This window comes from Peromyscus californicus, unplaced genomic scaffold (genome assembly GCF_007827085.1).
Source record: "Peromyscus californicus insignis strain IS unplaced genomic scaffold, ASM782708v3 Scaffold_4__1_contigs__length_199733344, whole genome shotgun sequence".
NCBI classification, from domain to species: domain Eukaryota; kingdom Metazoa; phylum Chordata; class Mammalia; order Rodentia; family Cricetidae; genus Peromyscus; species Peromyscus californicus.
Genome location: NW_026294562.1, coordinates 81316613 through 81334614, shown reverse-complemented (window position 1 = coordinate 81334614; position 18002 = coordinate 81316613). Strand labels below are relative to the sequence as shown.

At 48.4% G+C, this 18002-nt stretch overlaps 1 protein-coding gene across 1 annotated transcript; it reads left to right on the top strand.

Moving 5' to 3' along the window:
* The first annotated feature begins 2 nt into the window (after positions 1–2).
* Plk1 (polo like kinase 1) lies at positions 3–17888 on the top strand. The gene is made up of 10 exons (XM_052761586.1): positions 3–7612; positions 8489–8657; positions 9507–9651; positions 10322–10415; positions 11809–12028; positions 15576–15731; positions 16522–16599; positions 16816–16970; positions 17068–17250; positions 17395–17888. Exons 1-10 carry the CDS (start codon positions 7205–7207, stop codon positions 17599–17601), a joined length of 1815 nt encoding a protein of 604 aa, XP_052617546.1. The 5' UTR covers positions 3–7204; the 3' UTR covers positions 17602–17888.
* Positions 17889–18002: the final 114 nt, after the last annotated feature.

The window sequence follows — 18002 nt, the reverse complement described above, 5'->3', positions numbered from 1 at the left end:
TACTTCACTAGAAATGAGCTTTTGTGAACCTTGCTCTCTAGCCTAGAAGCATTTGTCCTACCTTGTATTTGTCAAAACTCCCGTAGTTCAGACCTAAATATCTGTACTTGAGATCAGCCTCACATGTGTCTGAGCAGCTTGTCAAGTCACCATGTGGACACACAGCCTGAGGAAGGGCATTGCCGGTGCCATCTTCCCATCTCCCCTAGCTGATAGCACAGCCCTCCTGGTTCTGTTCTGAATCCTTGGTTTAGGAAGGAAGGGCTTGGTCCACCAGTGCTCTCAGAGACTATGGCAGAACAGTTCAGCTCTAAAGGATAGGACTTAACAGGCCATCTTGACTTACATCTAAGCGTAGTCTAGAAAAACCTATAAGGATTCAGCTCTAATCCAATTCAAAACTGCTTTCTGTTTGTCATTTTTTTTTAATGTTGGTGCATTAAAAGATTGACATTTGGCACACATTTGAAGATGATCACTCTCTACCTCCAGTAATTGCAGCTGCTGTTCCTTAGGATTCACTACACTACCTGAAGCCATGCTACAAGCTTGCTTGCTTTCTTTTTTTTTCTGGTTTTTCGAGACAGGGTTTCTCTGTGTAGTTTTGTGCCTTTCTTGGAACTTGCTTTGGAGACCAGGCTGGCCTCGAACTCACGGAGCTCCACCTGCCTCTGCCTCCCGAGTGCTAGGATTAAAGGCGTGCGCCACTACTGCTCGGCCATGTGCCACCACTGCCCGGCCGCTACAAGCTTTCTGTTCATGGGCTTGTTTTGTTTCTCACACTGATACTGTACGGTGAATATTATTCACATTTAACACATGAAATAAAAACTCAGCTATCGGACAACTTGGTGCCATTTGTACAGTGAAGAACTGGGCTGAGTCAGGAGTCCCCCATGGCTCTCTAGCTTCACAGCCTACACTGGTCAGCTCTGCCCTGTAAAGACAAAATGAGCTTGTCCTTGGAGGCCATCTGCTGTGTGTCTTGTCTGATACCAGCAGTCTGTAATGGTTCTGATTTTTCTTAGTTATATCAAGGTACCTGCTCCAGATTCTTTGTCCTTTGGTGTTACCAAAAAGGTGAACGTTGGAATTGGCAGTTAGATGCTCTCTATGCTAACTTCAGATATTTTCCAGAGCATGCCTGGCAGGTTACCTGTCCAGCTTGTGTTTAAATACCTCCAAAAGGAAGTTGGTTACTTTTTGCAACTGACTCCATTTTGTTGTTAATCAACTGAAGCTAAAAAGTATGTTTGAGAGCTGGGTGGTGGTGGTGCACGCCTTTAATCCCAGCACTCAGGAGGCAGAGCCAGGCAGATCTCTGTAAGTTTGAGGCCAGCCTGGGCTACAGAGTGAGTTCCAGAAAAGGTTCAAAGCTACCCAGAGAAACCCTGTCTCAAAAAACCAAAAAAAAAAAAAAAAAAAAAGCATGTTTGGGTACTATATAGGCTGAAGGCAGGGGGATTGCTGTAAATTTGAGACTATATAGTGAGTTAGAGACTAACCTGGGCTATAAAGCAAGACCTCCAAAATAAAGGGAGAGAGATTATCACCTTACACAATAAATCTCTAGAAAAGACTAGTCTAAGCAGCAACATAGCGTGCAGGTGGGCAAGACACTTCGGATCCTAAAGTGAGCAGCAAGGTAATGGCAGCACCTCGGACAGGTGGAGCCGATTAAACGAGGCACTGTAAACATTAAGGACAGCTTTTGGTGCTTAGGAAGCACTCTCCCAATGGTTCTTACAGGGTCCCATGCAGAGGTGTACCTGCCAGTACACTTTTGCATCTTTTTCACATAGTGGAAAGACCGACTGCCGCTGGCTGCAGCAGAGGCCTTGAGGAATGCCGGACCTCAGCCGAGACAGTTCTCTCACTGTGCTAGTCAGTGATTTATTAGAATGGCTTACAGGCTGTGCTATGGCTAGTCCAACAATGGCTACCTACCAATGGAAGGTCCAAGGATCTAGAAGCTGCTCAGTCTGTGAGGCTGGATGTCTCAGCTGGTCTTCAGTATACACTGGAATCCTGAGGAAGCCAGCTCTAATGCCAGTGAAGGAATGGACTTGCCATCAAAAGTGAGGGCAAGAGCAGGTCAAGAGAGAGAATGCTTCCTTCTTACATGTCCTTTATAGAGGCTTACAGCTGGAGTTTTTGTGTGTCCCACCCAGTCCGCAGCCGCTTAGACCCAAGTAAACACACAGAGGCTTATATTAATTAAAACTGCTTGGCCATTAGCTCAGGCTAACTACTGACTAGCTCTTACACTTAAACTCAGCCCATTTCTGTTAATCTATATGTCGCCATATGTTCTGTGGCTTTACCTGTGTGCCATTACATGTTGCTTCCTGGACGGCAGGTTGACATCTCCTGATTCAGCCTTCCTCTTCCCCAAATTCTCCTTGTCTCCTTATCCCACCTATACTTCCTGTCTGGCTACTGGCCAATTATCGTTTTATTTATCAACCAATCAGAGCAACACATATTTTCCCAGCATACAAAAAGACACCCCCCCCAGAGGCTGCTAGCTGAAGGTATATATAGTCCAGATTAAAGGTGGATCTTCCCACCTCAAAGAAATGGATTAGAAATGGGTCTTCTGGGCTGGAGAGATGGCTCAGTGGTTAAGAGCACTGGCTGTTCTTCCAGAGGTCCTCAGTTCAATTCCCAGCAACCACATGGTGGCTCACAACCATCTGTAATGAGATCTGGCGCCCTCTCCTGGCATGCAGGCAGAACACTATATACCAAATAAATAAATAAATAAATAAGTAAGTAAGTAAGTAAGTAAGTAAATAAGTAAATCTTTTAAAAAAAAAGAAAGAAATGGGTCTTCCCACTTCAGAAGGTTTAATTTAAAAAAATCCCTCACAGGTGTACCTGGCCATTTGGGTTTTAGTTAATTCTAAATGTAATCAAGTTGATAAGCAAGAGTAGCTATCACACTCCCCTAACAGTGCAGAGATACGCAAGTGGCTGGGCTACCTAATGTCATTAGGCATCCTGCTTGTCACCTTTCAAATTTAGACCTAAGGGAGACTGTCAACTTAATTTCCATTTGGGTGACCAAACTTGATGCAACATATCATGCCTTATGTGTGTGTGTGTGTAGACATGGTCTCACTGTGACCTAGGCTAGGAAGGATTTTCTGATATTAAAGAGAACAGACATAAGTAGACAGTAAGCAGCCTTGAACAGACCTCTGTGTTTGCTTTGTTTTTCTTGTACTGCATGTGAGATTTCTCTGTACATTTGGGATGTTACAGATTACAGCTCTAGACTTCTATTATTGTATTCCAGTGGCACTCCAGTTTTAGCCTGGCAGGTCCCAAAGAAAATGCTCAGTGCTTTACACTGTGAGACCTGTGCCCTTTTGGATCAGTGACTGTAGCCAATGGTGTTTGGTCCTGTGATTGACCCTAATGTGAGAATGGGGTCTATTGCCAAATCAAGGTACTGAGAGGACAAAAACAGTCCCTACCGTAACCAGTAGCTACTTTTTAATTGTGTGCTGGTAGTATTTGAGAGTATGCTAACTGTCAAGAGTGTGTATCCTAGGAAAGGCCAGCTGGACTCTGTCTCCACGGTGACTCTCACCCCAGGGACAGCCTGACACTAGGCAATTATAATTCCAGAGAAGAAAAATTCTTTGTTCTTGGAATATTAGAAGAGAAGGTAGACAGGAAAGACCTTTCCAGCTACAGAGAGGAGAGAAAGGAGTTGGGTTTCTGCTGCTGAGAAAGTCAGGCCTTAGTTGGACTTCAGGCTGGATTCTAAGACCAAAGTGTCACAAGGACCTGCCTCTCTCCAGACCCTCTGTCTGTTTTCCTTTGGGATGGTTCTTTTGTTGGTCTGTTTGTCTTTCTTGAGACAGAGTCTCTGTGTAGCCCTGGCTACCATGGAACTCACTATAGACCAGATAGACCAGGCTGGCATCAGCTCCCAGAGATCTGCCTGCCTCTGCCTCCTGAGTCTTGGGATTAAAAGTGTGTGCCACCATGCCTGACTTATTTTCAGATATCATAGTGTGACACACACACATACACACCACCCACACAGCTTTGGTAGAAAGAGCTTCTCTTTGCCGAAAACCCCCTGGGTTTGGTTCTCATTGGTCCAGACCAGAGAGGTATCCAGGCTCAAGTCGTCATTGTAGCTCAGAAGCTGAGATACAGGCACACACATGGATTGAGAGTTAATGACTAGTGGTTGTAGGAAATGACTGAAACTACCACAGAGGGGATAAAAGTGTCTGGACAGGAAAAATCATCAGGCATCTAGTGCAGGCCTCTTCTTTCCCCAGAGCTCTTCACTTTCCCCAGCCTACTCCCCGTACACACTTAACCACTCTCTCATTACTCCTGAAGGGGGATCTGGGCCCAGACTAGGGGCAAAGGGAAATATGCATAGCTCGAGTGGCTGTGGTCAACAAAGAGCCATTTCATAGATGCCTCTGTCTGGAACTGCTTCCTTCTGTCCCCAGCCAGCCATCTAGGTTGTCTAGTTACGTGCCTCCAGTTCTTGAGGAACTAGGAGTAAGCTCCTGGGTTACCCAGCATTTATATAGTAGATGCTTGCCTGAATATGAGCCATACTCTTCCCATCCCTACTCCTGCCCACGTAACTTTCACATTGCAAGGATCCAGGGACTGGGAACAAGGTTGAATGATTGACCTGTAAGGTCCTGTCGACCCATTCTGTTTTACATGGTTATCCAGAGCCTTTGTGGTTGGTTGGGATGGGTAGTGGCTTCTGAATGAGTCACTTATACATCAACCAATTCTCTTAGGACCCAAGGCTATGGTTCCTTTCCTAGTCATTGATACATCTATACTATGGTAGGTTTGAAATTAATCAGACAACAATTTGTTCTACTTAACACATCCTTAGAGTATTAGCCATAATGAAGAAGTCTTGGCAATTAGGGAAGTCTTTCTTGGCATACCACCATGGCCTGTAAGAGCCCAGAGGGTGTTCTCCAGCCTTGTTCTAGCTGGCATCAGCTGCCCTTCTGGACAAACTGGCTTCTATAGGTCAGCCAGTAGCTTTTATGAAGCTATAAGGCTGTTAAAATAGTACTGGCAGTGTTGAGACATGGCTAAGAGTCTAGCTGTTTATAACTGGTCTCAGCCAAATGCCCTGTCACCTTGGACAAGTTGTCCTAAGTCCAGGCTCACTGAGACACAGAAGCCTAGCAACAGCATCGCGCTTCTTATAGCTTGTGTGCTTGTTGCACATTAGCATAGGAAGGTGGGACCCTGACCACAAACGCTATGTAGCAGAAGACAGCACCAGCCACCCGCCTATTCACTTAAATACTTACTGAGCCCACACAGAGAACCAGGCCCTGCACTGGAGATTAACATGCAGCCAGTCTGTTCCTAGGGACCTTACAGCTTAGTCGGGAAAAAGCCGTGAAACAAACTAGAGTTCTCTGGTAGAGGTCTTATTTTGGCAGTAGTCATGGTGACAGGTGGGTGCTGGGGGTGAGCATGTCAGCTCCCACTCTTCTTCAGTCTGTTATCTGACCTCTTGGAATCTCAAATCTCCCATCTATATAGCAAGAAGATGGGTAGGCTGGTTTTGAGGATTTTAGTTCCTTCACACATGGAAAACACTGGTTTTCAGTACCGCATAAACAGCAGCTATGACTATCTTTAGAAAGTGAAAGACCCCGAGTAGAACCTCTGTAGTGCACAGCATTCTGACACATTTTAGATTTAAAATAAGATTAAGCAAATCTTACCTTTATAATCAGACTACCACAAAAAAAAAAAAAAAAAAAAGAGATGGAGGGGGTGGAAATCATTCTTATTCTGCATGGAATGCCAGGCACTCAGCAGAAAACATTTAATCCTTTCAACTGCCAATTAAGTAGGGATTTTCACAACCCGTTTTACAGAGGAGGAAGCTAATTATCAGAGAAGTTGAGTAAATTTGCCCAGTGCCACACACCAGAAAACTGGCTGAACAGAATGAAGGCCAGCTGTTATCTGGATGCAAAGTCCATCTTGTATGCAGTTCTTTCCATGTCCGGGGTGGCAAAAGCAGTTGGCTTAGTGCCAAGCAACTTACCGGTGTGTTCAGAGTTTCCACAGAAGCGGACAGGCAATTGGGCAAGGTGGGTGTCTGGGAAAAGCTGCCAGAGTTGACTTTTTTTTTCTCTAAAGAAAGCCACATTCCTGCACTGTGTGGCCATTCCTTTTACATGTTGTAAATCTTTTTTTTTTTTTCCCCCCCTAATGAAGGCCAAACAGAATACCGCTGCTGGTCAGATTTGGCTCTGGTGACTGGCTAGCACTTTTTCAACCAGCCATCTCTCTATCTCTCTCTCTGACTGTTCTCTATTTATGTGGCTCTGGGCGATGCAACTCAGAACAAGCCAGGAAAATTTCTTGCATTGCGGGTCGGGATATCTGGTGCTTCTTACATTTCACCGTGCATAGGAATCACCTGAAGGTCTTGTTTGACCTGCAGGTCGGGCCTGGGAATTTTCTTTCCCTTGGGGGTAGGGGGTTGGTCTCAGGTAGCTGAGGTTGGCCTAACTCGTAATCTTGAAGTCTTGCCCCTCCTAAGGAGTTCCCGGGTGTTGCAGATACTGCTGGCCCGAGTTTTTCTGGAGAAAGCTTGAGCTACATACAACTCGCTGGGGCAGCGATTGTCACAGAGAGGGCGGGTCGGCTGCGCTCTGAAGGTGTATCTGCTTGCCAGGCGTTCTGGGTTTGTTCAAGTTTGGGTTTATTTGGTCTAGCCGGCGGGAGGGCAGTCGAGGGCGAAGGTAGTGCAAGGCCAAGCTACCTTTAGGGTCCTAACAGGAGAACCCCCTGGAGGAGACGCAGGTGAACCACATGAGCACTCTCCGGCCGAGGGGCAGAAAGTAGGACCGAATCCTGTCCCCACTGGGGATTTCCGCGTATCCCATTCGTTCCTGTTTTCCCAGGCTATCCCACGTGCATTCCATCCTCAAGTCCCTGCCCCTCAAGTTTCTCGCTTGCAAGATCGGAGGTTTAAAAGCGGCTGCGCCGTAGAGCACTCCCATGGTGCCGCGCGCTGGGCGGGTTTGTATTTTAAATCCCCGCGGCCAATCAGCAACGCGCAGGCCCTTGTAACGTTCCCAGCGCTGCGTTTGAATTTGGGGAGGAGCTGAGCAGGGCAAGATCCTCTGCACCGGCCGGGCCAGGTCCGCGGAGCAAATTTAGGAGTATGAGTGCAGCGGCCAAAGCTGGAAAGCTGGCTCGAGCACCAGCCGACCTCGGGAAAGCCGGGGTCCCGGGAGATGCAGCTCCCGGTGCCCCAGTGACCGCCCCGCTGTCGAAAGAGATTCCGGAGGTCTTAGTGGACCCGCGCAGCCGGCGCCAGTATGTACGGGGCCGCTTTCTGGGTAAAGGAGGCTTTGCCAAGTGCTTCGAGATCTCAGACGCAGACACAAAGGAGGTGTTCGCTGGCAAGATCGTGCCCAAGTCTTTGCTGCTTAAGCCCCACCAGAAGGAGAAGATGTCTATGGAGATCTCCATTCACCGCAGCCTCGCACACCAACATGTCGTAGGCTTCCATGGCTTTTTCGAGGACAGCGACTTTGTGTTTGTGGTTTTGGAGCTCTGTCGCAGGAGGGTGAGTGTTTCTGCTGCGGGGCTGGGGCGCCCACACCGGGAACTAGCTGACAGAGGGGCACCGACGCCTTGGAGTTTCAAGCAATTATGGAAAGGCTTCTATGGCACTCCGAGCTGCTGAAGCCAGGGTTCAGGGCAGGCGGAGCCCGGGACCTGTTGCTGTTAGGGACGGTGGCTCCTGTACGCAAGGCTGTGAGCAGGTGTAGAAAATGGGTGTTTAAAGTAGTTAACAAGGGTCCCAGGCTACGACTGCCGTGGACCTAGAACTTCCGAAGTGGGACAGGATTGGGCGGTCGGAAGGGGTGGGGGGAAGAGAGGCTGTTTGGAGTCAGACCTCAGAGCTTTCAGGAAAAGGAGAGGGTCTCCGCCGGGCGGGGGTGGCCCACACCTTTAATCCCAGCACTTGGGAGGCAGGGACAGGTGGATCTCGGCGGGTTCGAGGCCAGCCTGGTCTACAAAGAGTTTTAGGACAGCTAAGACTGTTACACAGAGAAACCCTATCTCGAAGGAGAGGGTCTCTTGCCGGGAGGAAGCCCCTAGATAGGGTATCGAGAGGGGTTGAGAGAAGACTCTGGGTAAGGGTACGAGTTAACAGGATAGGGTCCTGTGAATGATAATGACCAGTGTATGGGCAGAACCATCAGAATCCTGCCAAGACATAAGAAATATGGGTTAATTTAAGTGGAAGAGTTAGCTAGTAACTAACCTGAGCTGAACATTTATAATTAATATAGCCTCAGAGTGACTGACGATTTGGGGCTTGGTGGTCGGGACAGGAAACTTCTTCCCACACTTTACTCCCTAGGGCCTAGTCCTGGACACATCTAGCTGGCCACCCTTTTCCTTTGGCTTCAGTAACTTCTTCCCTCTTCCTCAGTCCCTCCTGGAGCTGCACAAGAGGAGGAAAGCACTGACCGAGCCTGAGGCTCGCTACTACCTGCGGCAGATCGTCCTGGGCTGCCAGTACCTGCACCTAAATCAGGTCATTCACAGGGACCTCAAGCTGGGCAACCTCTTCCTGAACGAGGATCTGGAGGTGAAAATAGGTGAGATGCTGGGCCTGCTGGTGCCTGGTGGTAAGGAGGGGAAATCTGGGAGAATGGGAGCCAGAGAAATGGAAGTTGGGTGGGAAATGAAGGTGCTGTCCTCCAGAAAGCCCTCTAGCCCAGAAATGGAAAGTGAGGGGCCCACAAACCAGCGTCTTGCCTGTAGATGCATTGTTTTTTGTTTTTGTTGTCTTGTGTACCTCAATACAGTAGTTTTGAAAATAAGTTTCCTTGGGGGTGCCTCCCCCCAAATACCTTATCTCATAGAACTGAGCCAGGTCCTCAGTGGTCAGTTTCCTTTTGAAACTGGAGGTCTGGACGTATGCTGTGGAGCAAGGCGGCAGCCTTCCCTCAGCAGTCTCCTGAGCTGAAAAGCACCTGTCCCCTTGAGACTCCGGTTTGCCTCTGCCTCTGTACCGCTGTCACTCTTCTGAAACCTGTCCATCGGCACTCAGGAAGAGTGTGTACTTGATTCCCTAGGGCGTCCAGTTCTGCCATCCTGTGTGTTTTACATTTCCTTGGTGTGGGAGGTGGGGATAGAAGGTAACTTTGGAGAGTCAGTTCTCTCCTTCCACTGTGTGGGTCCCAGGGTCAACTCCAGCCTTAGAGACAAGCACCTTCACCTACTGAGCCCTCTTAGCACCCTAGCCCTGCTGTCTAAGGATTATAAAGGGCGGGGGGGGGGGGGGGGGGGGGGGCAGCCAGGGCCAGCACAGTGGGGAGGTTCAGGGAACAGAGCCTGCGGAGTCTCAAGGCACTGCTTCTCAATGGTCAGGCCTGAGGCAGCTGTCTGCAACCACAGATAGCCCAGACCTAGCCGCTGAGCACCCTGTCTTCCTTCTGCCCTAGGGGATTTTGGGCTGGCAACCAAAGTGGAATATGAAGGGGAACGAAAGAAGACCTTATGTGGCACTCCTAACTACATAGCTCCCGAGGTGCTGAGCAAGAAGGGACACAGTTTTGAGGTGGATGTGTGGTCCATCGGGTGCATCATGTAAGTTGGGGGTGGACTCTGGAGCTATTGGGTCTCAGCGGGGCTTTCGGAGGCATTTCACCCAGTTGACCTTAACCCTCTGGATCCTTCTTCCTTAAACAAAGGCCATTTCAGAGTGTAGGCTGTCCACATGAATGCCCATTTTCTTATCAATCTGGTGTAGGCTGTAGGATTCCTGTAGCTTGGACTTATGGTCCAGGGAAGGGATGAGAAATTCTCAACACTTCTTCAGTTCTTTCTGCTTACTAAAAGTGTGCACAGACCCAAACCATCAACACCTGAGGGCTTGTTAGACTGTGGAATCTCACTTCCGAACCTAGGTTTAATTAATAAAGCTTTGGAATCACTGATGGGAGAGTTAGGTCAGCTGAAAGGCTGGTGGTAGGCAGAAGCCCCATCACGGTGGCCTGTGGTGGATAGCAGTGGCCTCTGGGGTCCTTGGGGAGTCCTCTGTTACTGAAGGCCAGAGCTGGGGAATCCGGGTGTTGTCGCCTGCCTTTTATTGAGGGCTTGACCCAGCCATTGGTTCCTGTGGCACTGGGCAGACTTGGAGATCGTCCCCATCTGTCCTGTCAGTGAATCCAGCAAGCCCCCTTCCTCTAGACAATGACTTCCGGGAGAATTTGGACTTTACTGGGAGTGTGATGAAAATCCTTCTTTGTGCTTCCAGGTATACCTTGCTAGTGGGCAAGCCACCTTTTGAGACCTCGTGCCTAAAAGAGACCTACCTCCGCATCAAGAAAAACGAATACAGTATTCCCAAGGTGATGACACCACAATGGTTTAATATTCTATGTCTCACCCAAAAGCTATTCACTGAGCCTAGCTGTATCCTGGGGACAGATAAATCAGCCCTGCCTCTAGAGTAGCCATGGAGAATGTATGTCTGAAGGCTGGCCTTGAACTCACTGCATGTTGAGTTTGAACGTCAGATTCTCCTGCCTTTACCTCCCAAGTGCTGAGATTATAGGCATGCAGCACCATGCTGGCTTTATGGTATACTGGGAGCTGAACATGGCTTTGTGCTTATAGACAAGCACTCTGTCGACTGAGCCCCATGCCCAGCTTCCTGAATGGATGTAAAGCACAGGGAGAAAAGGAGGGAATAAGGGCAGACACACTTAAGTTTGGGGCATGGACCAGCTGAGCTGTCTTTAACAGGTGATGACTTGATACTTTTGAACCAGGCTTCCCATCTACAAAGTGGGAGTTTCTCCAAGGGCTTCCAATGACAAAATGACATCTATTTTCACAACCAATGGCATCAATCCATTTGAAGGGATATCCATCCCATTTTTGGGGACTAGGTCCACATCGGACATATGGCCACTTTGAAATCAGTGTCCTTGATTTGTGTATAGGGGAGCTATATCACAGAAAGTCAGCTCACTGCAGACAGCGTGGACTGGCTTGAGCCAGCTGGACTGCTGTGGTATATGCCCTGGCTTTATCACCTATGCCGTGTGTATTCTCAGGCAGGGGCACCTCCTCCTGAGCCTGTTTCTTCATCTACAAGTGAGGTCTAATAGTGGAGTAGTCTTAACATTTGTAAGGCTGAGGCAGGAAGATCAAAAGTCCCAGCCTCAGCTACATAGTGAGTGTTTCAGTTCAAATTATATAGAGAGGGAGGGGGAAAGAGAGAGTCCTTGGGTGTTTTGTGAGGGCCAAATGAATTAATGTACAGGAATACATTCCTGGTACATAAGAAGCATAGAGTTAATGCTTTGACTGACAGGCCTGTGCTAGGTTTTGTCCCATAAAGCAGGTATCCCACCTGGTGGTGTCCCAGATGTGATACTCCTCCCCCATTCTACAGACACACGTTGGTAAGCCCAGAAAGCCCAGGCTATTTGTCATAGCTAGAATCCAACATAGGTCTGGGGACCTGGAGGCCTATGTTCTCCAGTGCCCCTCTGATGGTAAATAAATGTCCTTTGCAAGGTGGGGGGAAATCATCCCAAGTTAATATTGAGTGCCAAGTGGCAGGAAATGATCCTTCCCACAAAGTCGGGTGACATTGGTCCTTGCTAAAGCTGAGTGTGGAGGGCCTGGTGGAACTTATGGCCACTGAGCTGTGACATTATTTGAGACAGGAGCAGCCGCATGTCAGGTGAAGTCCCTGCCTCATCTCACTTAGGCTCTGCCTCTCCTCTCCAGCACATCAATCCTGTGGCTGCCTCCCTCATCCAGAAGATGCTCCAGACAGACCCCACTGCCCGCCCCACCATTCACGAGTTGCTTGATGACGAGTTCTTCACTTCTGGCTATATCCCTGCCCGTCTCCCCATCACCTGCCTCACCATCCCACCAAGGTTTTCAATAGCTCCCAGCAGCCTGGACCCCAACAGCAGGAAGCCTCTCACAGTTCTCAATAAAGGTAAAGCTTGGTCTCAGTAGGTGGAGCCCAGGGAGCCCAGATTTTCAGGGTGCATGCGCCTTACTCTGCCCCCAGAGTTTGGCCCTATCCTTGAGATCCGGTCCCTGGGCTCTTCTGCCCCTTGGCCTTGGCTGGAAAAACAGACTGAGTCAACCCATTGGGCCCAAGAAGGAGAAAATGGACTGAATGAACATGAAGCCCAGGAAATTCTTTTTGATTACCTTTAAAAACCCCTAACATCGCGCTGGGTGGTGGTGGTGGTGGTGCATGCCTTTAATCTCAGCACTCTGGAAGCTGAGGCAGGTGGATCTCTGAGTTTGAGGCCAGCCTGGTCTACAGAGTGAGTTCCAGGACAGTCAGGACTGTTACATAGAGAAACCTTGTCTCCTAAATCCAAAAAAGAAAAAGTTCCTAACGTCTCTTGCATGGTTTTTTGAGAATACTGGAACTTGTCAGGTACATACACAGAGTATAACGTGACACCCATCCTCAGTTCTCATTCTCAGCCACCCTGGTTCACTCTTTGTACATTTCATCCCTTTGAGTGCTTGTGTTTTGTCTGTCAGGAGAAGGTCTCTCACTGTCACCAGGCTGCTCTTGATTCAGTCCTTCTGCTTAGGGCTGTGGATTGCAAGTTTGTCAGGACATCTCACTTTCGAAATGTCACTACAGCCAACTCCAGCAGTCTGCCAGTTTACACTTAAAGTACTTTTGTGAGTTCGAGGCCAGCCTGGTCTACAGAGCTAGTTCCAGAGCTGTTAGAGAAACCCTGTCTGGAAAACAAATAGGAGAAGAATGAACAGGAAGCCTCTGGCCCTCCTTTCCCAGTCTGTTTACATTTCTTTTGAGGTTTGCATCATCAGTCCCCTAAATGTTTCTCTTTCTTGACCGCGTGAGAGGGAGCTTTCCTCTGCTGGTAATGCTTCAGTGTATACTTCTTGAAAACAGACATGACAGACGGCAGCACAACCTTCAGGACTGTGAGCATTAATCTGATCCCATATTGTCTTAACAATTTCTTTTTTTAACACACTTTTTTAAAGATTTACTATGTATATAGTGTTCTGCCTGCATTTAACACACTTTTTTTGTTTGTTTTAACTATTCCTCCTTCCTTTTTGTTTTTTTGAAACGGACTATGAAACCAAGACTGACCTCGGGTTGGAAATCTCCTGTCTCACCGCTCACCCTCACCCCCCACTGCTGGACCTATAGGAGTTTGCCACTGTATTTAGCATTACTTTTTTTTTCTTGCAGTTTTAATTTTCCTTAATATATTTCATTAAGGGTTATAGCTTGAAGGGCTTTGTTTCTCTGTGTGATATATCACCAATTTAATATAAAATTCTCAGTTCATCTGTTTTAATTAGATTTACATTTTTAGGCAAATGACTTGCAATGATTTCGTTTTGGTTTTGGTGCTTGGAGACAAGGCCTCATGTTGTTTAGGCTAGCACTGAACTCACAAATGCTGGGATTGCAGATGTGTTCCTCACCCCTGACTCAATGACTTGGTTTATTTTGGAATAATTTTAGGGCTATACAAAAATGTTAGAAACCAAATAGAGCTGACTTCCCATGTACCCTCCCTCAGCTTCCTCCCCTGTCAGCATCTCTACCATAGAATAATTACCAAAGCTGCAATGTTAACCAGAGATAATCCTGTCAACAAACTCTAGTCCTCACGTCAATCAGATTCCCCATTAACACCACCTTTTCCTTACCAGGATGCAAGTCAGTACCCCACATGACATTTAGTGACCTTGGCTTCTTAGTTTCCTCTAGCCTGGGACAGTGGGCTTTTTCCTTATGTCTCTGGGTTTTCCCTTAAGTCTTGCTAATGAGTATTTCCTCTTGGATTTGTTGCTTCCTCACGATTTAGGAAAGGTTCTGCATTCTGAGTAAGAATGCTACAGGGGGGGATATGCTCTTCTCTGTCAGGGAGACAAGGCTGTCTCTGCTGCAGATACTGTCTCTTTGGTAATTGATAAGTATCTTGTAAGAAGTTGTTTGAAAAGCTATTGCCCACCAATTTTAAAGATTTATTTATTATGTATACAGAAGAGGGTGCCAGATCTCATTACAGATGGTTGTAAGCCACCATGTGGGTGCTGGGAATTGAACTCAGGACCTCTGGAAGAACAGTCGGTGCTCTTAACCTTTGAGCCATCTCTCCAGCCCACCCACCAATTTTAGCACCCACCTATGGGTGTTGGTGTAGCAATTATTACTGTAATTTTTTTTTTTTTTTTAAATTTTTGAGACAGTGTCTCATGTGACCCAGGCTGCTTGGAATTCACAGTAGCCAAGGATGACCTTGAACTTCTGCTCTCCTCTATCTCCTGAGTGCTAGGATTATAGGTGTGGTGGGCCACCATGACAATTTATAAGGAGCTGAGAATCTTAATTCAGGGCTTCACACTAGACAAGCACACTATTAATGGAGTTATCACCGAGCCCCTTTTCTGTTATCCTTTCCTGTAGTGCTGGACTTGTGGAGTCCTATCTTATGGGGGGAGGTGTTAAAATACTGCTATTCTAAGGGGGTTTTGTTTGTTTGTTTGTTTTGTTTTTTAATAAATAGCATCAAAGAAAATATTCTATATTTTCCAAGCTTATCCAAAGGTAGAGAATTGTATAATATGCTAGGTGTTCCTGGGGTGGCCCTCCTCCATTTCCAATAGTTATATTTGGACATATAACTATTGGTATATTGATTTTACGATTCTGCAAACACTCATTTTGTTTTTACTGTGTATGGGTGTTTTGAATGCATATATGTATGTGCACCACATGCATGCCTGGTGACCACAGACACCAGAAGATGGTATTGGATCCCCTGGAAGTGGAGATACAGGTAGTTGTGAGCCTCCATGTGAGTGCTGAGAGCCAAAGCCAGGTTCTTTGCAAGAATAGCCAGTGCTCTTAATGGCTGGGCCATCTCTCCAGCCCCTTTTTGACTAGTTTTAAATTAGATCTTGGATATTTTATTTCGCACTTAAATTCTTAATATAGCATGGTGGGATTTTTGATGTTTTTTAATCGAAAATTTAAGAAATGTCCTGTTTCACGGGAGCACTAACACATGCTGGTTTGGGGAAATGGATCTTTCAAGCATAAGGACAGCAAGAGTGACCAGCATGCCCCCAGCCACCACAGGCCAACTTAATGCTTCAGTGTGTATTTCATTAGACTCAGTTATCTGTAAGCACACAAAGCAAATGGCTACACTGTGCTTCACCCATCCTTCCACCTTCCTGGAAGCACAAGGTGACCTTCATTTGTGACCTTTGCTTGAAATGGTACCTTCAGGCTGCCTCCCTGAGTGACAGCCACAGCTGCTGTCCTGGACGGCTAGGCTGTTAGAGCAGAGGCCTGAGCACCTGCGGTTTTGTGGCCTGTCAGTAAGCACCACAGACCGGACACACAAACCTGGTACTGACTCAGTTTCCCCAGCGGTGATGCCTAATGGCTACTGTGGGAAAAATGCTAGCCGCGTGCCCCTCCCCCAGTTGTGTGCCTAGCCAATGACGGCCCACCTTCTTAGGTGTGGAGAACCCCTTGGCGGACCGTCCCCGGGAAAAGGAGGAACCAGTGGTTCGGGAGACAAACGAGGCCATCGAGTGCCATCTTAGTGACATGCTGCAGCAGCTGACCAGCGTCAATGCCTCCAAGCCCTCAGAGCGAGGGCTGGTGCGGCAAGGTGAGTCCCTCAGGGGCTGCACATCTGGAGAAGGCCGGGTGTCTCAATCTGCAGAGCGCCCATTTCCTATAGATCAAAGTCCAGATGAGTTAGCACGACACCCAAGGCCCTCCCTGGTGTGCCTATTTCTGCCCCATCTCATTTTGTAGGTGACTGATAGGTCACCTCTGCATGGCTGCATCTTTTGTCTCCCTTCTGCCCAGGGAATTAGCCCCTTGGTCCTCAAGAGCCTCAGGCCAGCTCCAGCCTCGGGGCTGTGCCCGCTGTCACCTCCCTGACACCACTGCAGCACCTACCAACCTGACTTAATTCTCCATAGCATTTCTTCCCAACACGTTTGTGTCTTGGCAGTAGGGACTCGCGTGCACTGAGTTGGTTCTAGTGTTGCGGGAGTTGTTGGGTCTGTTCCATTTCCTCACCACTTTAATCTGGGGCACTAGGCTTTCCCAGCCCTGATACTAATGACAGAGCAGCTTAGAGACTGATCACTCTTCATCCCTGTGGTTGGAACGTGGGTCCTTCCAGAAGCCTGGGTTTTTTTTTTTGTTTGTTTGTTTGTTTTTTCCTATCCTCACCTACCACAGTTCCTGGGACATAGTCATGGGGCCCACTTAATGAAGTGGAACTTGGTGTCCTGGGCTGCAATTTTCCATTTGGGTATCTAGGTTTGTGCTGTCAGGCTCCTCCCCAGGCTTCATGGGGGGTGCTCCCTACCCCCCAGCCCTGGGGAAGGCTGCCTAAGAAGACAGGAGAAGGGATTGGCCTAACCAGTGCTCTATTTCTATCCCAGAGGAGGCTGAGGATCCTGCGTGCATCCCCATCTTCTGGGTCAGCAAATGGGTGGACTATTCGGACAAGTATGGACTTGGTAGGTGTCTCCAGAATTTGGGGTGGGCAAGAGATGGTGTGGCCATGGTAGCCTTTGAGTAACCAAGTGAATGATGTCTGTAATTGTGTGTGTGTGTGTCTGTGTTACCAAGAATTGTTAGGGCCTTATGTGTGCAAGCACTCTACTATTGAGCTGTACCCAGGCCTTTGCCCACCTCCTCCTGCCTTTCTGAGACAGCCCTCCCCCTGCCATTAGGGTATCAGCTTTGTGACAACAGTGTGGGGGTGCTCTTTAATGACTCAACACGCCTCATCCTCTACAATGACGGTGACAGCCTCCAGTACATAGAGCGGGATGGCACGGAGTCCTACCTCACTGTGAGCTCCCACCCTAACTCCTTGATGAAGAAGGTAAGAACTGGATGCTGAGGGGTGGTGTGGCAAGGTGTGGGGGCTGCCTCAGGGTCAGGCCCTCATTCTGGAACCCCTACCCCAACTTTCCATCCAGATCACTCTCCTCAAGTATTTCCGCAATTACATGAGTGAACACCTGCTGAAGGCAGGGGCCAACATCACACCCCGGGAAGGTGATGAGCTGGCGCGGCTGCCCTACCTGCGAACATGGTTCCGCACACGCAGCGCCATCATCCTGCACCTCAGCAATGGCACTGTACAGATTAACTTCTTCCAGGTGTGCAGGGACGGGAGGGGCCTGTACTTGGGGTGGCTGGGTGGGGTAGGGGTGCTGCCCCTGTCACCAGTTGGGGTGTCTTCCTCCCCTTTACCTCAGCCTCCGGCACCAGCTGAGCTCATCATGCACTCTCTTCTCTCCTAGGACCACACCAAACTTATCCTGTGCCCGCTGATGGCAGCGGTGACCTACATTGACGAGAAGAGGGACTTTCGCACATACCGCCTAAGCCTTCTGGAAGAATATGGCTGCTGCAAGGAACTGGCTAGCCGGCTACGCTATGCCCGCACCATGGTAGACAAGCTGCTGAGCTCTCGATCTGCTTGCAACCGCCTCAAGGCCTCCTCCTAGGCCTCTGTCCTTCGGACTGGTGCCCCTTCAATCTGCAAGCTCTGTCTCGGCCTGCACTGCCGGGCTCCTGGGGCTGCTGTTCAGTGCCCCTGGCCCTGGGGCCTGGGTGGGAGCAGTGCCCCCCTTTGAAGGGGTTGCTATGTAAGTTATTTTTGTACATGTTTGGGAGTGGGTTTACAGCCTCTTCCCTTGCCTGCCCTCAGCCCATTGTATGGATTGTATGATATTTCTATTGAATTTGGGACTACCGTTTCTTAGCTTTATATACATTAAATATATATACATTCGGTTTTTTATCCTGTATTTCTTGAGGGTGCTCTGACCCCAGAGTATTTCTCTGCTCCAACAGCCTCAGGCTGCTAAACTGCTGCTCATCTTTTCTGACGCTCCTGAGACCAGAT